At 42.5% G+C, this 21,456-nt stretch overlaps 1 protein-coding gene and 2 non-coding genes across 3 annotated transcripts in view; all 3 read left to right on the forward strand.

Annotated features, from left to right (window-relative positions):
• The first annotated feature begins 2,831 nt into the window (after positions 1-2,831).
• On the forward strand, positions 2,832-2,938 carry LOC122428528. The gene has a single exon (XR_006265747.1). It is a non-coding gene; the product is annotated as a U6 spliceosomal RNA (small nuclear RNA).
• Positions 2,939-4,072: 1,134 nt separating this feature from the next.
• Positions 4,073-21,456, forward strand: part of POLN (DNA polymerase nu) — a 137,620-nt gene continuing 120,236 nt past the window's right edge. Inside the window, exons 1-2 of the mRNA XM_043447912.1 lie at positions 4,073-5,638; positions 20,982-21,061. Coding sequence (XP_043303847.1) covers positions 5,500-5,638; positions 20,982-21,061 — 219 coding nt within the window. The 5' untranslated portion in view covers positions 4,073-5,499. The remainder of the gene's footprint in view (positions 5,639-20,981; positions 21,062-21,456) is intronic.
• On the forward strand, positions 18,138-18,244 carry LOC122428531. Its single transcript, XR_006265750.1, has one exon. It is a non-coding gene; the product is annotated as a U6 spliceosomal RNA (small nuclear RNA).

Here is a 21,456-nt window from a genome sequence, read left to right on the forward strand (position 1 = left end):
GTTTTTTCTTATATTTTCTTATATTTCTTGACTCTATAAGTCCCATTAACATTTGTTGTAAATCTGGTTTGGTAGTACTGAATTCTCTTAACTTTTGCTTGTCTGAAAAGCTTTTGATTTCTCCATCAATTTTGAATGAGATCCTTGCCGGGTACAGCAATCTTGGTTGTAGATTTTTCCCTTTCAGTACTTTAAATATATCCTGCCATTCCCTTCTGGCCTGCAGAGTTTCTGCTGAAAGATCAGCTGTTAATCATATGGGGTTTCCATTGTATGTTGCTTGTTGCTTTTTCCTTGCTGCTTTTAATATTGTTTCTTTGTGTGTTTAATCTTAGTTTGATTAGTATGTGTCTTGGCATGTTTCTCCTTGGGTTTAGCCTGTATGGGACTCTTTGTGCCTCTTGGACTTGATTGACTATTTCCTTTTCCATGTTGGGGAAATTTTCAACTATAATCTTTTCTCATACCGTTTCTTTTTCTCTTCTTCTGGGATCTCTATATTTCTAATGTTGGTGCATTTGATACTGTCCCAGAGGTCTCTGAGACTGTCCTCAGTTCTTTTCATTCTTTTTACTTTATTCTCCTCTTCAGAAGTTATTTCCATCGTTTTGTATTCCAGCTCCCTGATCCGTTCTTCTGCTTCATGTATTCTGCTGTTGATTCCTTCTAGAGTATTTTTAATTTCAGTAATTGTGGTGTTTGTATGTTTATTCTTTAATTCTTCTAGGTCTTTGTTAATTGATTTTTGCATTTTCTCCATTCTGTTTTCAAGGTTTTTGATCATCTTTACTATCATTCTGAATTCTTTTTCAGGTAGTTTGCCGATTTCCTCTTCATTTATTTGGACTTAGGTGTTTCTAGCTTTGTTTCTCTGCCCTTTCATTATTTTGTTTTTTAAACTTACTGTGTATGAGGTCTCCTTTTCCGAGGCTTCAAGGTTGAATTCTTTGTTCCTTTTGGTTTCTGCCCTGCCAAGGTTGGTGCAGTGGTTTGTGTAAGCTTCAGATAGGGTGAGATTTGTGCTGAGATTTTTAAATTTTTCCTGTGATGGCCAAGGTCGAGTGAGGTGGTAATCCTGTCTGCTGGTGATTAGGTTTGTATTTTTGTTTTCTTTGTTGTTTGGATGAGGCATCCTTCAGGGTGCTACTGGTGGTTGGGTAATGTTGGGTCTTGTATTCAAGTAGTTTCCTTTGTAGGAGTTCTCACTATTTGATATTCCCTAGGGTTAGTTCTCTGGTAGTCTAGGGTCTTGGAGTCAGTACTTCCACTCCAAAGGCTCAGGGCTTGATCTCTGGGCAGGAATGAAGATTCCACAAGTGGTTTGTTATGGTATGAAGTGAGATTAAAACAAGTACCCAAAAACTAGAAACCAAAGATGAACCCCAGACAAAGATGGCAGTTACAAAATCAGGCCAATAATAATATAAAATAACGGAATACACACATACACACTGATAAGCAAAATCAAAACAGTCCAACAAAGATAAAGTACAATAGATTGACCTGGCGAACAAAGGAAACCTAAAGTTAATCTACTAGTTAAGAACTAACTAAAACACAGACTGGAAAACAAAACTAAAGCAAGGTGCCAAGTAGGGAATAAAGCAATGAAAACAAAACTCACAAATATGTTGAGAGGAAAGGAAAGAAAAAAAAGAATAGATATGCAAAGTTAAATAGAGGTAGATAAGATTTATATACATTAATGATTAACTGCAAGGGGAAAAGAACAGTAGGAAGAGCTAACAAAGGAATAAATGTAGAAAAAGTAATAGGTTTTAAAAAATCGAAAAAAAGGAAAGAAAAAACTACAGAACTGCAAAAGCCCAATGTAGAGGCAGAGGTTTATAGCAACAATAAAAAGTTCATTAAAAAAAAAAAACTAAAAAGCTTATCAGACTTCACAGTGCCAATAACAGCTACATTGGGGGCGGGGCGAGGGGAGGAAGGAAAAAAACTTGAAACTACAGAGCAAGTCAAAACATCATAAAAACTGTTTTTCTGGTCATGGCTGTCAGGGTCCTTTCCCTCGCTGGGAGTCACAGCCCACCTCCCCTCACTAGGGTGCCCTCTAGCACTGCTCGTCACGACCTGCTGAGGGAGCAGCTCAGATTCCAATCTGGTCCTGCTTCTGTGTGTGCTTGCCTCTGTGTCCTCAGCTCTCAGAACCAGCGTGTTTTCTTTTGTGGGAGCTCTTAGTACTCTTTTGTATATTCCATAGACAGTCTGCCTAGTGGATCATGTGGATTTAATCTGCAGCTTGAAATAGCTGGTGGGAAGGTTTTGGATCTTCTTCCTTAGCTACACTGCCCCTGGATTTCAATTGTGGTTTTATTTCCACCTCTACAGGTGGGTCATCCACTGGGGTTTGCTCCTGAGGCTGCCCTGGAGGACTTGGGTCTGCCCCAGCAAGGGCCAAGTGTGGAGGTGGTGCGGCTGCTTGGGTTGCAGGGGTTCTAGCAGCACCAGGTACCCGGGAGTTGGCAGCTAGGGCAACAGGAAATACAGTGCTCTAGGAGGGTATGGCAGCCAGTATTGGCCGATACACTCCGGTATTCTTGCCTGGAGAACTCCCCTGACAGGCTTGGTAGGCCACAGTCCACAGGATGACAAAGAGTTGGATACGACAAGTGATCCCACATACATAGACGCAAGACCTTTTTTTGCCTTTGGCAGCTCTGCCCCAGTGAGGGTTGATTGTGAAGGTGGTGCAGGGGACCCTGGCAGCACCAAGTGTGCAGGGACACGGACTGCGTCAGCCACAGGAGTTGTGGCCATATCAGAGTCTTTTTTTCAATCCTCTGGTAGCTGGCAATCAGAAGTCCTCTTTGGTGCTCGCTTTGGCAGCACATATACTAAAATTGGAACGATACAGAGAAGATTAGCATGGCCCCTGCGCAAGGATGACACGCAAATTCGTGAAGCGTTCCATATTTTTTGAAAAAAAAAAAAGAGAAAAAGAAGTCCTCTTTGGGTAGTCTTTCTCCGTAGCTCTGCCTTTTCAGGCACTTAGAGGGCTCCCTTACCGAGGGTAAAGGCAGAGGAACCAGAGATCAAATTGCCAACATCTGCTGGATCATTGAAAAAGCAACAGAATTCCAGAAAAACATCTGCTTTATTGTTTACGTCAAAGCCTTTGACTGTGTAGATCACAGTAAACTGTTGAAAATTCTTTTAAGAGATGGGAATACCAGACCACCTTACCTTCCTCCTGAGAAATCTGTATGCAGGTCAAGAAGCAACAGTTAGAACTGGATATGGAACAACAGACTGGTTCCAAATTGGGAAAGGAGTATGTCAAGGCTGTATATATTGTCACCCTGCTTAACTTATATGCAGAATACATCATGCAAAATGCCGGGTTGGATGAAGCACAAGCCGGAATCAAGATTGCCGGGAGAAATATCAATAACCTCAGATATGCAGATGACACCACCCTTATGGCAGAAAGTAAAGAACTAAAGGGCCACTTAATGAGGGTGAAAGAGGAGAGTGAAAAAGTTAGCTTAAAGCTCAATGTTCAGAAAACTTAAGATCATGGCATCTGGTTCCACCACTTCATGGCAAATAGATGGGGAAACAATGGAAAGAGTGACTTAATTTTCTTGGGCTCCAAAGTCACTGCTGATGATGACTTCAGCCATCTGAAGTCTAAAAGATGCTTGCTCCTTGAAAGAAAAGCTATGATCAACCTAGACAGCATATTAAAAAGCAGAGACATTACTTTGCCAACAAAGGTCCATCTAGTCAAAGCTATGATTTTTCCAGTAATCATGTATGGATGTGAGAGTAGGACTGTAAAGAAAGCTGAGCACCGAAGAATTGATGCTTTTGAACTGTGGTGTTGGAGAAGACTCTTGAGAGCCCCCTGGACTGCAAGGAGATCCAAGCAGTCCATCCTAAAGGGAATCAGTCCCGAGTATTCATTGGAAGGACTGATGCTGAAGCTCCAATACTTTGGCCACTTGATGGAAAGAACTGACTCCTTAGAAAAGACCCTGATGGTGGGAAAGATTGAAGGCAGTAGGAGAAGGGGACGACAGAGGATGAGATGGGTGGATTGCATCAGCGACTCAATGGGCGTGAGTTTGATCAAGCTCTGGGAGTTGGTGATGGACAGTAAAGCCTGGTGTGCTGCAGTCCATGGGAATGCAAGGAGTTGGACATGACTGAGCGACTGAACTGAACTGAGGGATGCGACGTTTCTGCAGGACAGATCTCAGCAGTGCTTTGGCATCAGTGTGACTGAATATATCATGACTGACTTTCAAATGAAATTTCAAAATTCTGTGAGAATGATTGCTCAGATGATGTATAACACTTTTAATTTCTTAAGTATGCAAATCCTTAAATGTTGGATTGTATTGGTTGGGATATAAGCGTGGTATTTGGACAAATAGGAATTATTTTAGGAGTTGAGGTAAAATAATTTGAAGTAACCTATTTATCAGTTATTACATCAAATGCTTCTTGGTGGCCTGCTTTATATGTGGCCTGTGTTACATACTAAGTAAGCTTTATGGAGGCAAGAGAAGATTGAGACACTACTTTCAAGAAATATTACTGTTTCAAGAATGTGTTACCTGCTTGTTATTGTGGAATGCCTATCTAACAACTGTACATTTTAAGTGGTCCTATAGAGGTTTTTTTTAGGTATAACTGTCAGAAAATGGGTATGTTTAGGTGACAGATGGGCCTTGACAGTTAATTTGTCGAACAAGTATGTTTTGCCTGTTACTATATTTGTATGTCATTTAGCATTTTGTATTTATTAAGTATATCTTAATATGCTTGAAAAATCTGTCGCAATAAATTTCCTGTAAGACTTTGCTATTCACTCCTCACAAGTGACCTTTTTTTGTTCCTTTTTTTCCCCTCTGCCCTACCTTGGAATCAAGAATTTACTTGAAATTTTTCTTCTCTTCAGTAATGCAGAAAAATGTCACCTGCTTTTCCAATTCATGGAACAGCAAAGTCTGTTTAGATTAGTGCCAGATACATTAGAGGTATGACCAGCCACTTGATGATGTGGACTGCCCCTTCTAGACCTTCACCCACTGAGCCCAGAGGGCCAGCGTAGTTGAGCAGTGCGAGTGAAAGGGTGTCAGGTTATGTGTCTGTCTTAATAACTTAAGTCAATAAAAAGCAATTTTTATGTTGCTAGATTTGTATGTTTGAAGACTATAACAGCGGTTTGTTTCAAACCTCAGGAAGTAGGAAATATGTGAGTAGGTTGCTTGCTTCAAATTTGGTTAACTAGGAAATACCGATACATTCCTACCATATGGTATTAGCATAATACCCAATGGAGCCTCTGAATGTTTTGTTTTCTTCTTAACTATCCTAGCTGTATTATGAGGACAATTGATACCTATTTGTTATAGTGGTGAATATAGTAATTTTTATGAATGTCTCTACATAAAAAAATTTTTACATGACTTATTTTGAAGTCTCAAAATTAATATATGGGTATTATGTTTATCTTATGCTTAGGATTTTATGAAAATGGAAAATTATGAGGCATTTGTAGGCTTTGACCTTTGTAAGATACCACTCTCCAGTGTTGCACAGAAGATTATGTCTGCTATGCATTCAGGTGATTTAGTGGAATCTGAGAATTGGAGAGAGAGTGAAAAGAGTGAGTAATTTTTATGAACTTTCATTTTTTTTGTTACCTTGAGTTATTCTTACGACTAAGTTTTGAAAATCATTGACCTTAAAAATAAAACTCTACTAGCAAAAATGAGTTTGTTCGGGAATAGCAGTTTTGGACAAATATGCTATACAGAGGCCAAAGGCAGGTCTAACAGAGGAGAGGCACCTTATTTTATGGAGAGAAAAGTGGGTGTTGGGAGGGGTTGTCCTGAACCAAAGTCCACTGGAGCAAAGGGAGAGTTCAGAGTGGGGATGGTTCCTGTCTGAGTTCCTGGGGTGTGGATTCCTTGTAGCAGATGCCAGGCACATGTTTTCCTGTGGGGACCTGTGATTGATTCTTCCTGCGACTGATTTTTAGTGGTACTGCGCGAGAGCTCCCCCTTCTGGCCTCCCGACTCCATTTTAGTGAAAAGTGAAAGTTGCTCAGTTGTGTTGGACTCTTTGCAACCCCATGGACTACACAGTCCATGGAATTCTCAGGCCAGAATACTGGAGTGGGTAGCCTTCCCCTTCTCCAGGGGATCTTCCCAACCCAGGGATTGAACCCAGGTCTCCCGTATTGCAGGCAGATTCTTTACCAACTCAGCTATGAGGGGAGCCCCCATTTTAGTTCCTCCTTATGAATTTTCAGAATATGAAATGTAGCAGTGTTGTGTAGAACTTCATGTTGTGCAGGGAAGTTTCTGCTACAAATGAAGGGAGCCTGGCTCCACCTTGCTTTACGCTCATTCCATGATGAGCTTCTGCTCACTGAATTCTACATTTTCTTAGCCCTTACTGCTTTGAAAATGTAACACACTCTCCCTTGTTTCAGGCATTTCTGCCAGACATTCCCTTAAAATCTGGACCAGATGTTCAAGTCACCTCGAAAGAGAGGGGCTCTTTCATAGTGCCCATCTAAGTGTTGCTTTGCCCGTAGCTCTTGGGTCATTGAACCTGTATGTGCTTGTAGTTCGTGGTAGAGAAGTGAAGTGTTCTTGACAGTATGTATATTATACCACTGAATAGATAGGACTGGGTGTTCATTGGAAGGACTGATGTTGAAGCTGAAACTCCAGTACTTTGGCCACCTGATGCAAAGAGCTGACTCATTTGAAAAGACCCTGAGGGTGGGAGGAGAAAGGGACGACAGAGGATGAGATGGTTGGATGGCATCACTGACTCGATGGACATGGGTTTGGGTAAACTCCGGGAGTTGGTGATGGACAGGGAGGCCTGGCATGCTGCGGTTCATGGGGTCGCAAAGAGTTGGACACGACGAGCGACTGAACTGAACTGATAGATATATATACACTCCTAACTCGGCAAAGATCAGTGGATCTGTGTATACGTGTTTATGACATGATACAAAAGGGAAAGCAGTGGCACATCCTCACAAGTGTGACTGAAATGATTGAAATACCAGGGCTTTTGGTTTCGTTTTTAATAACAAAGCAGTTTCTATTTAAAATTGTAAGTATGGGCCAATAATTTGTTTTTTCCTCCTACGGAGTAGGTAATAAGTGAGATATAGTTAATTTCATGGAGATGAAATAATTGAGAAATATTGACAAACAGTGCGAAAGCTGTTATAAGTGTAGTTTGTTGATTAAGATGTGGTAACGCTTAACATCTCCACCTGTTGATAGCCAAGCGTCTGTTGCCCCTCTTACAGAAGTCACTAGTGAACTGGTAAGAATTTGGGGGTGTGGACTACGTTCTTAGCAACTGATAGTATTTTAGGGGGAATGTTGGTGCTCGGGAAGTAACAAAAGTTAACATCAAACATCAGAGAGACAGCTTTCTCCTTTACTCTGTATACATGCTTTCCAAAATGAAAGAGCAGTGTGCATGTGACAGAACTTGAAATACACCTTCCTTCAAAAACTGGTGAGAATAATAAAATGCCTCTGGAAGGTATAATGTGAGTCTCTGTTGAGAAAAATTTATCACAGTCAGCCCATCTCATGAACTGTCTTGTCATGCTCTTAAAATACCTTGCTAAATCCTAGTTTTCATAAATTTACTGAGACGATAAGGTATTACTTTTCTGTCAAGTATTCTTGGATTTGGAAAAAGAGTTGACTTTTTACAAAGACTCTGTATCTGTTGCTGTGTGACACTTCCTGTGAACTGAGCGACTTGGCACGCACTTGTTATCTCATAGATTCTGTGGGTCGGGAGCCTGAGCGCAGCTTAGCTGGGTCCTCTGCGGGGCTCCTGTGCAGGTCTCAGTCAGGGCTGGAGGCTCGTCTGAGGCTTGAAATGGGCAGGTATTTGCTTGTAACTTCACACAGTTGTAGGCTCTTGGACTGGGGGTCTGTCTCGGTTTCTTGGTGACTGTTGGCTAGAAGCCACCCTCGGTTCATTCCCACATGGTTCTCTCCTCAGGCAGCTTTACATTATGGCAGCTTACTAGTTCAAAGCCTGCAGGAGAGTGGCCTTGCAGTCTTAGGTTCGGTAACCACAAACATTCTGTCACTGCTGCTGCGTTCTTTTGGTTAGAAGTAGGTCCACCCACACTCAAGGGTTACACAGGGGCGTGAATACTGGACGACAGGAGTCACGGGACCACCTTAGAGTCTGTCTGCCCGAGTCCCGCCAGTTTTATTCTTATTTGATGTAAATCTGAAAGCTGGATTGCTAATGGGTTATTGATGATTGATGCTGAACCTGAGTTGATTCCTGGACTCTTGCCACATGCTGAGCTGTTATGTCAAATCTTTCTCCTTTATAAGTAAAATATTGTAAATCAGCATTTCATCTCTGAATGCCCATCTCATACCAAGTAAATATCACAATTGAACTCAGAAATCAATGGAGATAAACTATTAATATTTGCTTTTACAAAATTATGTTAAGTAAAACCAAACAGTGTTATATGTCACTTTGGGATCTAATTTTCTGACCTGCTAGACCAACTAAGGTATACACGTCCAATAAAGATTGGACTGTGTATATCCTCTTGCAGCAAAGTTAGTCTTTCTTTTAAAACCCTTTGTGGTGAAAAAACAAAAGATGCAAAAACTTAAAATACAGCTTAATGAATTAATATAAAGAGAACATCATATAACTACTACTTACTTTGCCAACGTCTCAAAATTTCCTTCTGAATTAAAATTCTCTTCCTGCTCAAAGGTAACCATTCTCATGGTAACCATTACTCATCCACCACACCAGAGTCCGTCCTTCTTTTCAGAAGCACGCCATCAGATGACGTGGCTCGGTGTCCTTGCAGTCAGGTGTGGCCAAGTAGCAGCTTCCTGTCTGTAGGGTGCGCCGTTGCCAGGGTAGGCCTGAAGACATCTGACTTGCTTCCCAGCTGGCCTCTTTCCTTTCCTCCAGTTGGAACCTGAAACGACTCCATTCCATCCTGCAAGTGACAAGCGTCCTAGAGGACTATGGACCAGCGTGCGGGAGGGACCCCAAGTCCAGAGTGTCTTCATGAGACAACTGCTCCACCAACTGAGACCATTGACCTCAGAACAGGAGAGAAAAATATACTTGTTGTTAGGCCATTGTATTGGTGGGTCTTTTGTGACTGTGGCTGAGCTTCTTACTGCAACTCATACCTTTAAACTAGATGCAAAACCGAGTTCGCCTGACTTATGTTCGGCTTCCCGGGTGGCTCGGACAGTAAAGAGCCTGCCTGCAATGAGGGAGTCCTCGGTTCAGTCCCTGGGTCGGGAAAATCCCCTGGGGAAGGAAATAGCAATCCTTTCCAGTATGCTTGCCTAGAGAGTGCTATGGACAGAGAGGAGCCTGGTGGGATACAGATCACAAAGAATCAGACACGACTGAGCAAGACTTAAATTTACTTAAATTTATGCAGGTCAAGAAGCAACAGTTAGAAATGGACATGGAACAACAGACTGGTTCCAGATTGGGAAAGGAATACGTCAAGGCTGTATATTGTCACCCTGCTTATTTAACTTATATGCAGAGTATATCATGTGAAATGCCAGTCTGGATGAAGCACAAGCTGGAATCAAGATTGTGGTAGAAATATCAATAACCTCAGATATGCAAATGATACCACCCTTATGGCAGAAAGCAAAGAGGAGCTAAAGAGCCTCTTGATGAAAGTGAAAGAGGAGAGTGAAAAAGTTGGCTTAAAACTCAACATTCAAAAAACTAAGGAAAAAAATAAAACAAACAAACAAAAAAAAACTAAGGTCATGGCATCCAGTCCCATCACTTCATGGCAAATAGATGGGGAAACAGTGGAAACAGTGACAGACTTTATTTTCTTGGGCTCCAAAATCACTGCAGATGGCGACTGCAGCCATGAAATTAAAAGACGCATGCTTCTTGGAAGAAAAGCTATGAGCAACCTAGACAGCATATTAAACAGCAGAGACATTACTTTGCCAACAAAGGTCCGTCTAGTCAAAGCTATGGTTTTTCCAATAGTCATGTATGGATGTGAGAGTTAGCCTATAAAGAAAGCTGAGCACCGAAGAATTGATGCTTTTGAACTGTGGTGTTGGAGAAGACTCTTGAGAGTCCCTTGGACTATAAGGAGATCCAAGCAGTCAATCCTAAAGGTAATCAGTCCTGAATATTCATTGGAAGGACTGTTCCTGATGCTGAAGCTCCAGTACTTTGGCCACCTGATGCAAAGAACTGACTCATTGGAAAGACCCTGATGGTGGGAAAGATTGAAGGCAGGAGGAGAAGGGGACAACAGGATGAGATGGCTGGATGGCATCACTGACTCAATGGACATGAGTTTGAGCAAGCTCTGGGAGTTGGTGATGGACAGGGAGGCCTGGCGTGCTATAGTCCATGGGGTCGCAAAGAGTCAGACATGACTGAGTGACTGAACTCAGCTGAACAAATTAATACAAGTTTAAGACTCCACAACCCAAATATTTGTCAAAATCCAATTCATTAATGTGAAGTGTGTCTTTATTTCCACCAACTAGTGGAAATCTTTGCAGTTTCAAGGACAGATAACATAAAGCTAAATGACAAAATAGATATTTTTATTATTATTTCATTCTGGTCAAGAATATGGATAAACATTATTTTTATTTCTATTAAATAAATATAAAATCCTTATGTCCAGTCACTTAGTATACCTGCTAGGTTTTGGGTTCCAGTTCCCACTGCCCTAATTGAAGCCTTCACTCCTTCTTGCTTGAAAATTTGCGGTACTTCCCTAATTGATGTTAGCTGTCAATTTATTGCCACTGTTGACCTCCGTTTGTGCTGTTCATGGGATTAGCTCAGATCTTGTCCTTGTCCTTTGCAGAATTTGTCTGTAGAAACATACCCCTGCAGGACAGCCTGGCCCTTGCCAGCCCTTTAAGTCTTAAATCTCATCACTTTCCCTCTCTTTATGCCCCATTCAGATTTTTTAATTAATTTATTTTATAGTAGGTTCTTGTTGATTATCTGTTTTAAGTATAACAGTATGTACATGTCATTCCCAAACTCCCAGTCTATCCCTCCACTCCCTCACCTTTCCGCCACCCCTATACCCAAGGCAGTCTACAGACTCAATACAATCCCTATCAATTACCATTTTTCACAGAACTAGATGAAAAAAAATCTTAAAAGTTTATATGGAGACACAAAAGACCCTGAATAGCCAAAGCAATCTTGAGAAAGAAAAATAACTGGAGGAATCAGGCTCCCTGACTTCAGACTATACTATAAAGCCACAGTAATCAAAACCGGATGGTACTGGCTCAAGAACAGAAATACTGATCAAAGGAACATGATAGAAACTAGCCAAGAAATAAACCCATGCACCTGTGGTTCGTTAATCTGTGATAAAGGAGACAATGCTATGCACTAGAGGAAGGACAGTGTCTTCAATAAATGGGAAAACTGGACAACTACAAGTTATAGAAACTAGAACATTTTTTAATACCATACACAAAAATAAACTCAAATGGAAGTAAAGACCTAAATGTAAGCCTGGATCCTATAAAACTTAGAGGAAAACAGGCAGGACACTGACATAAATTGCAGCAATATCTTTATGAATCCATCTGCTAAAGTTATGGAAGTAAAAACCAAAATAAACAAATGGGACCTAATTAAATGCAAAAGCTTTTGCACAGCAAAGGAACCATAAACAAAGACAGCTGGGACTTCCCTGTTGGTCCAGTGGTTAAGACACTGCACCACCAATACAGGGGTGCAGTTTCAATCCCTGGTTGGGTTGGGGAAATAAGAGCCCACAAGTTGTAAGGCGTGGCCAAAAGACGAAACACACATAAAAAGACATCCCACAAAATGGGAGAAAATATTTCACAAGTGACGCGAATGACAAGGGATTAGTCTGCACTCAGATTTAACTCCAGTTTCCAAAAACTGTTTCCGGGCTTCATCCTCTACTTAACCTTTTCTTTCACTCCTTCATATACATCTCTTGAGCAGTGCGATGATTGCATTTTACAAGGTTCTGCTCAAATGAATGCCTTATTCATTAAACTGCATTGATTCATCTGCAACTGAGAGAATTTTCTGTGCTGTAGTTTTTGGTTATTTGCATAATGCTTTTAACTCTTGATATATTTTGCGCTGTTTCAGGTTAATTCAGTCACTCAGTCGTGTCCGACTCTTTGCGACCCCGTGAACCTCAGTATGCCAGGCCTCCCTGTCCATCACCAACTCCTGGAGTTGACCCAAACTCATATCCATTGAGTCGGTGATGCCATCCAACCATCTCATCCTCTGTTGTCCCCTTCTCCTCCTGACCTCAATCTTTCCCAGCATCAGGGTCTTTTCCAGTGAGTCAGCTCTTCACATCAGGTGGCCAAAGTATTGGAGTTTCAGCTTCAACATCAGTCCTTCCAATGAATATTCAGGACTGATCTCCTTTAGGATGAACTGGTTGGATCTCCTTGTAGTCCAAGGGACTCTCAAGAGTCTTCTCCAACACCAGAGTTTGAAAGCATCAGTTCTTCGGCACTCAGCTTTCTTTATAGTCCAACTCTCACATCCATACATGACTATTGGAAAATTGCGCTCTTTGGAGGCAGGCAAATGTAGTCTCATCTTTGAGGCTATAACAGGTGGTCTGATCTGTAAATTCAACTCTTACTGATTTTTAAGAGCTTTCAAAAAACATAATACATGTATGAAAGACTTAACTATTTCTATTACGTTGTATTTTCCTCAGTGTTTTGGGGGGTCTTTTTTGTTGTTGTTTGTAATAGTTTAGAAAAAGTTGTTTGTTTGTTTTTTAACAGAAAAACCAAAAACAAAGCCCATAATCCCACATTAAAAAAATTTTTTTTACATATTTACACACATTCATAGTGAAAGGGTTTATAGGTACATTGTTTTCTTAATTCAGGCTTTTTCTTTGTTTGATAAACCAATCTCCCCTTATCGCTACCCCATGTTAATTAACTTAGCTTATGCCTTTTATGTTTTTGTTCATCTGTTTCTATGACTCTGAACTCCCAATGCAGGGGCCTGGCCCTGAGCCCTGGTCAGAGAAGTGTATCTCACATGCCACAACCAAGAGTTCACTTGCTCCAGCTAAAGATTCCGCAGGCTGCAGTGAAGATCAGAGACCCTGAGTGCTGCAACTAAGGCCCCACGCAGCGAAATAAGTGACCCACTGCACACACACAAGAAGCTGTAGGTGAAATATGGATGGCAGCGGTGCAGTGAAGCTTTTACTCGGGTGCCTGGTTGGGTGTATCAGTGGAAGCAGCTGTCCAGGCTGCTGGGCAGACTGTGTATTTGAGAAGTGTAGAGCAGTGGAAGAGAATGGCCTAGTGGCCGTGGCTGTGTGCCTTGGGAAAAGACAGAGGCTGAGGGTGATGCCTCAGCAACTAAAGGTGAAACGTGATAGAGGGCTCACCTGCCAGCCTGTAAAGAGGCTCCCTGCAGTCCGAGGCCCGTGCCCAGTCGTGCTGGTAGAGCTCCAGAGCAGGCTGGACTCTCAGCCCAGGCAGGTGTTCTGCCTCAAGGTCGGGGCCTTGATCAGGAAGAGGGACCTGACCCTAGGGGCACGGTGGGGACGTCTGGATTCAAATCTTGAGTCCCAGGTGCCTCTGGGACCTGCTGAAGAAGCTACTCCTCTGTCAAAGGCCAGCCCCCTCCTCTCTACCCCCACAGGAAGATGCAAGAGCGTTCTGCTTTGGGAAGTAATACATTCCCCCTCAGCAACTGCCACCTCCTTGTCTTTTGGCCATCAAGTCATGACATAACCTGGCCAAAGAGGTACCAGGGCCTGTCAAGGGAGTGGATGAGACTTGGGCTGGCCAGGGGACAGAAACCGTGTAACCATTGGAACAGGAAAAGTTTAAAGCATCACTGACTAGTAATGGGATTAGTTGCTGAGAAGTAAAGAACTCTGAAGATTACAGTGACAGCAGACTGGGGAGCAGCCACCTGAGAGAGTGTCGAAGGAAGGAACATACCTGGAATGACTTGCCAGGTGATGTCCACCATCGGGCCATCTGCTGTCCCGGAGCAGGCCACCTGGACTTCTAATGGAGTGACCATGGGGCACAGCACTCACACACACCAGGGCCAACCTTGCTGTTGCCTCTGTTGAGCTTTCCAATCTCAGCCCGAACAGTGGGTCCCCAGTAGCACCAGGCTTTGAGAGCAGTTGCTTGGGGGCAGCTGGCAACACTGATCCCCTTGTGCCCCCAGAGGTCCTGAGCTTTATTTTGACTGGAATCCACACATGCTCCAGCCACGGGTTTGCCTTTCCCGCACGCAGCGCCTCCGTGAGCACCGTTCTCCAGGGCTCACAGAGCATGTGATCCGCTGACCCACAATCCTGCATTGCACTGCCCTGGACATAAGGACCCGCTCTACAGCACGGGAGCTGCAGCTGGTGTGTGATCCGGGACCCACGGGCTTTGTCACAGCTGCACGGGCAGTGATGGAGTGGTGGGCAGCAGGTCAGCTCCGGTGACCTCCAGGCCGCAGTATTCCCTGGACATCAGTGACCATTGCAGGATGCAGGGTCCCCATTGGAGATAGTTAGGGACGCTGGGAACCAAAAGGTGGCAGTGGGAGCAACCCTGCCCACCATCATTTCCAGAACCCCCTCAATGAATGTGTTTTTCTCTCCCTATGTGTCTGGGTTCTGCAGGTTTAGTCTTGACTCCCCAGGAAGTCGGTCAGGGGCACAGGAAGAATCCCTTTCTTCAAGCTATAGTTGCTGCCCAGTCATTTCGAGTTTCTTATACCAAGGGACTGGCAGGCTGAAGACATACTCTCCATCCTACTAGGGGTGACTTCCTGTTACCAGAAGTCAGGGCTGCTGTCATGTAATGGGGGCAGGAAAGCATCTGCTTGACACCCAGGTGACGTGATTGGACACCCCTCAGTCCACTGTCCACATTTGACGGTAAATGCAGTGGTCAAGCCTGAGAAGGGCATTATGACCAGGGACTTCAACTCTCAGGGATGAGGGTTTGGGTCATGATCGGACAAGCTACCAAAACCAGCAGAGGTGCCCAGCCAGGGTGAGGGGCCCTCAGGATGGGTGGTAGAGGGGAGCGAAGATCTTCTGCAGCCTTGAGACCAGCTTCAGAACAAGGACAGGCTAACCTTGCCCTGAAATTCCCCCAGGAGGAGGCCCAGCGGAGTCCCGAAGGAGCTGCTCCCAAACACGTCTGAGTTGCATGTGTGGTGATCGTAGTGAGGACTGTAGTGAACAGGGGCACCCAGAGCCCCCTACTTGTCATCCCAGCTGTGATTGGCAGCACAGCCCCTCCTGATGGTTGCCTCAGCTGCGAAGAGCTTCTTTTCCCAGGGCACACCCCTTTCCCAGGAGCAACTGGGTAGTGACTGGTGGGTGCGGAGGTTGACCCCACCGGGGACAATTCTGTAGGACCATGCCAGGTCCAGAGCAGGCATTCATAGCAATTTCATCAGTCCTTTACTCCCCTACAGACGTTGGTCCTGAGAGTGCCCCCCAATAACCTTTCTGAATGTAAGCCTTCATCTCAAGGTCAGCCTCCCAGGGACCAGACCTCTGCCAGTGTATGGGTACTCACGTACATAAAAGTCATTTTTTAGAAAATGAGATCACACTTTCACAGATCTCTGCATCTTCAGGTCGACTGACGCAGCTTGTTATTTCTGCTGGCTCTGTGCTTCATGGTGTGGATGCTGCACAATTTATCCCTCCACGGCCCTCTTAATTGGCATTTGCTTTGTTTTCAGTCCTTTGCCATAATGCAGTACTGTCATAAATGTTTTGGCTTAAACCTATTTACTGTTGCATCTATTTCTATGAAATAGCCATAAACCACATTTAATGTGGTTTCATTAAATGATTTATTTATTTTATACCTCTTTGTTTTTATTGAGGTTACAACACACATGCAGTACATCTATCTTAAGATTATAGCTCGGAATTTCACAAACTGAACACCCCTATAACCTCCACCTAGGTCGGGAAACACAACATTGCTGGCATCCCCCAGGCCCATCTTTGGTCCCTTTGGGTTTGTCCTTTTCTTTCCGACTCCTGAGACTTATGTGTGTGTTTTTTATGTGTTGACACTTTGCTTTTCAAAAAGATCCTAGGTCGCACTCGCCCTCTGCGATGGCCCACACTCTGTGGAGTGTGCTTCTGTCGGAGTCTGAATAAATCCACTTCTTACCTATCACTTTGTCCCTCACTGAATTCTTTGTGATGAGACATCGAGAACCTGAGCTTCATTAGGTCCTAAAACCAGAAAGCTGCTCTACGAACTGTCAGAAGGTATCAGCTCAGAGATCTTAAAGAGCATGATCTTCCTTCTGAGGGAGCCAATTCCAGAAGTCCAGATGACCTCTAGAAGTTTCCTGGAATGTAAACTAAAATACATGAAGATGATGTGACTTTACTGGAGGATCTCTGCCAAAAAATTGTGCCAAACCTTATGGAAGAGATAGATAAATATAAAAGAGAGAAATGGAATTTAAAAACAGATGTCTCAGGCTGCTTTTGTGCTACGTGAAAAAACAGTATTCCTTGTACCAGAGGAAGAACTGTGACCGTGGAAGAGAGTTTTGATCGGCTCTTAGACTTGAAAGACCCTTTGGTCATTGCTTCCAGCCTCCCACCCATCACAGAAATCAGTGGCAGTTCATCCCAGTAATGAGCTATTTTATGACACACACACGCACAGATCCTAACTATTTGCATTTTTACCAGCAATGAGTGAGACTGCCTCTTCTCCATCTCCAGTTATATTTGGTTTGCATTTCCCTGACTACTACTGAGTTTGAGTGTTATATCATATTTGTTTGCTTTTTGGATTTGCTATTTTGTGTGTTGCCTCTCCGTATCTTTTGCTCATTTTCCACTGAAGTTTTCATTTTTGATCAGTGTAATTTGTTGTATAATATAAATATTAACTCTTTGTCTTTTTTGTCCCATTACTTTTTCCAGTGTATTATTTTCTTTCAGAAGTGGTGCTAATTGTCCTTTCCCTATTTATTAATTTATCCTTCTCTACTGAACTGAAATACCATTTTCACTGTATATTAAATTCTCATAAGTCTTGGGGTCAGCTTCTGGATCTTCTGCTTTGTTCTAGAGAGCTTTTTGTCTGCCCCTATTCAAATGCCTTGTATATTTGATCATGGTGGCTTTATAGTATGTTCTGATAATCTGGCAAAGCAAGTCTTCTTTAATTTTTTTTTTTAACTTACCTAATCAAACTGATCACACGGACCACAGCCTTGTCTAACTCAATAAAAGTATGAGCCGTGCCATGTAGGGTCACCCAAAACAGGCGAGTCATGGTGGAGGGTTCTGATAAAATGTGGTCCACTGGAGAAGGGAATGGCAAACCCCTTCAGTACACTTGCCTTGAGAACCCAATAACCAGTATGAAAAAGCAAAAAGATAGGACACTGAAAGATGAACTCCCCAGGTTGTTAGGTGCCCAATGTGCTACTGGAGATCAGTGGAGATATAACTCCACAAAGAGTGAAGAGACAGAGCCAACGTGAAAACAGCACTCAGCTGTGGATGTGACTGGTGACGGAAGTAAAGTCCGATGCTGTAAGGAACAATATTTCATAGGAACCTGGAAAGTTAGGTCCCTGGATCAAGGTAAACTGGAAGTGGTCAAACAGGAGATGGCGAGAGTGAACATCAACATTTTAGGAATCAGTGAACTAAAATGGACTGGAGTGGGCAAATTTAACTCAGATAACCATTATATCTACTACTGTGGGCAAGAATCCCTTAGAAGAAATGGAGTAGCCATCATAGTCAACAAAAGAGTCTGAAATGTAGTACTTGGACGCAATCTCAAAAACGACAGAATGAACTCTGTTCGTTTCCAAGGCAAACCATTCAGTATCACAGTAATCCACATCTATGCTCCAACCACTAATGCCAAAGAAGCTGAAGTTGACTGGTTCTATGAAGACCTACAAGACCTTTTAGAACTGACACCCAAAAAAGATGTCCTTGTCATCATAGGGGACTGGAATGCAGAAGTAGGAAGTCAAGAGATACCTGGAGTAACAGGCAAGTTTGGCCTTGGAGTACAGAATGAAACAGGGCAGTGCTCACTTCGGCAGCACATATACTAAAATTGGAACAATACAGAGAAGATTAGCATGGCCCCTGTGCAAGGATGACACGCAAAATTATGAAGCGTTCCATATTTTTAGGCCAAGTCCCTGTCACCTTAGGCTTCTCAATCCCCTCAGCCTTCTTCCTCAACGACCCCTTTCCTCTCCCTCAGAATTTGCATTTTCTGCCTCTATCTTGTTTTTTCTTTTTTGGGGGGAGATTCTAGAACAGTTCCTGGCACATAATAGGCGCTCAATAAATATTTGTTGTTTGTTGGAAAAAAAAAAAAGAAATGAAACAGGGCAAAGGCTAACGGAGTTTTGCCAAGAGAACGCACTGGTCATAGCAAACACCCTCTCCCAACAACATAAGAGACAACTCTCCACATGGACATGACCAAATGGTCAACACTGAAATCAGATTGATTATATTCTCTGCAGCGAGAGTTGGAGAAGCTCTATACAGTCAGCAAAAACAAGACCGGGAGCTGACTGTTCCCGGAGTTCAAGATCATGAACTCCTTATTGCCAAATTCAGACTTAAATTGAAGAAAGTAGGGAAAACCACCAGACCGTTCAGGTATTACCTAACTCAAATTCCTTACAATTATACAGTGGAAGTGACAAATAGATTCAAGGGATTAGATCTGATAGAGTGCCTGAAGAACTATGGACGGAGGTTCATGATATTGTACAGGAGGCAGTGATCAAGACCATCTCCAAGAAAAAGAAATGCAAAAAGGCAAAATGGTTGTCTGACGAGGCCTTACAAATAGCTGAGAAAAAAAGAGAAACTAAAGGCATAAGAGAAAACAAAAGATATACCCATGTGAATGTGGAGTTCCAAAGAATAGCAAGGAGGTATAAGAAAGTCTTCCTCTGTGATCAATGCAAAGAAATAGAGGAAAACAATAGAATGGGAAGGACTAGAGATCTCTTCAAGAACATTAGAGATACCAAGGGAATATTTCATGCAAAGATGGGCACAATTAAGGACAGAAATGGTGTAGATCTAACAGAAGCAGAAAATATTAAGAACAGGTGACAACAATACACAGAAGTAGTATACAAAAAAATCTTCACGACTCAGATCATCACGATGGTGTGATCAGTCACCTAGAGCCAGACATCCTGGAGTGAGAAGTCAAGTGGTCCTTCAGAAGCATCACTACGAGCAAAGCTAGTGGAGGTGATGGAATTCCAGTTGAGCTATTTTAAATCCTGAAAGATGATGCTGTTAGAGAGCTACACTCAATGTGCCACCAAATTAGAAACCTCAGCAGCAGCCACAGGACTGGGAAAGGTCAGTTTTCATTCAATCCCAAAGAAAGGCTCAAACTAATGCACAATTGCACTCATTTCACACTCTAGCAAAATGATGCTCAAAATTCTCCAAGCAAGGCTTCACCAGTACATGAACCGAGAATTTCCAGATGTTCAAACTGGATGTAGAAAAGGCAGAGGAACCAGAGATCAAATTGCCAACATCTGTTGGATCATCGAAAAAGCAAGAGAGCTTATTTTGAACTCTGGTGTTGGAGAAGACTCTTGAGAGTCCCTTGGACTGCAAGGAGATCCAACCAGTCCATCCTAAAAGAAATCAGTCCTGAATAGTCATTGGAAGGACTGATGCTGAAGCTCCAATACTTTGGCCACCTGATAGGAAGAACTGACTCCTTAGAAAAGACCCTGATGCTGGGAAAGATTGAAGGCAGGAGGAGAAGGGGATGACAGAGGATGAGATGGTTGGATGGCATCACTGACTTGATGGACATGAGTTTGAGCAAGCTCCGGGAGTTGGTGATGGACCGGGAAGCCTGACATGGTGCAGTCCATGGGGGTTGCAAAGAGTCAGACTTGACTGAGTGACTCAGCTGAACTTCTGGGACTTCTCTGATGATCCAGTGATGAAGTCTCTGCCTTCCAGTGCCGGGGGCATGGGTTCAATCCCTGGTCAGAGAAGCAAGATCTCATATGCTGCACAGCATGGCCAACCCCTCCTCAGAAACAAACAAGAAAAGCAACTTACCGTTCTTCTCTGTTTTCAGACACTTATATTTCCTATGTACTTTGAAGTTTTTTTTTCAATTAAAAGAGCCCTGTAGTGCCTCTGATGGGAATTGCATTTAATTTATATTTGGGAGAATTAAATATTTTGTCCCTGTCTCAGTGCTGTGTTTTTCCATTTGTATGGAGCAGGCTTTATGCCATTTTATAAGATATTAAGTTTTCATCATTGAGTGCCTTGTGCTTTTCTTATTAACTTAATCCTAAGTATAACTTTTCTCTATTGTAAATGAAAGATTTCCCCCATTTGCATTTCTTGGTTATTATCATTGTTATAGATACTTGAGTTATGATACTTGTTTGGGATATACTTGTTTGGGATGGAACCCAGTTCCATCACTTCCTGTCCAGCCCAAGCTTGTTAAAATTAAAATCTAAATGAGAAGTTTATATGTTTTACTGAATCTCTAATGTTCCATTACAAAATTATTCCATCTAAGAATTTCTTCAAACTTTTAATACTTGCAAGCTTTCTGTAAAATACTTAACTTGGATTTTCAAAATCAAGTATTCAAATGCTAATACCAAGTAATACTTTTTAGTAAACATTTCATGATTACATAGATCTGTCTCCAGTTAACCTGAAGATATTTTGCATAAATGTTTATTACAGTGGTAGTATGCATTTTGGTTGCAAATTTTATTACGTTGTTTTAATTAACTAAATGAGTAAATGATTATAGAGGCTATTTTCAATGTTTAGTTAATTATATGACTTAGATTCTAACGTTTCCTTATTCCGTGTTTCCTTTCTGTGTCTTTTAAAGCTGCAGATGTGGTAGACAAATCCAGTGTTAAATATTCAGTACTACTTGAAGATGGAAAGAATCAATCACTGGAAAAAAAGGTGAATCTTTGCAAATACAAGTAATCTAAACAGATAGCTTTCACTTTTTCAACAAATACCTATCAAGTGTCAACCATATGCTGGGCACTGTGGATACAATGGTTAAAAAACAAAAGAAGTTCTTCTCCAGGAGCTTATAGTTTATTTGTATGAGGGAACGAGGAAGATAGAGAAGCATAGTATTTCTCTATGACTCGGCGAATTAGGGTCACAATAGGAGTCAGTGCTGAGTGCTCTGGGATCCATAGCGGAGATGGCTAACCCAGTTTTTGTACTGGCTCATCCTGCTTTTCTCTGGTGGTGGGAGAGGAATCTGGGACACCTTTCTGAAGTGTGAATACTCTTAAGTTGAGGTCTAGGAAATGGTCTGTCTCAATATCCTCACCTTTAGAGAG

Source organism: Cervus canadensis, chromosome 26 (genome assembly GCF_019320065.1).
Source record: "Cervus canadensis isolate Bull #8, Minnesota chromosome 26, ASM1932006v1, whole genome shotgun sequence".
Lineage (NCBI taxonomy): Eukaryota > Metazoa > Chordata > Mammalia > Artiodactyla > Cervidae > Cervus > Cervus canadensis.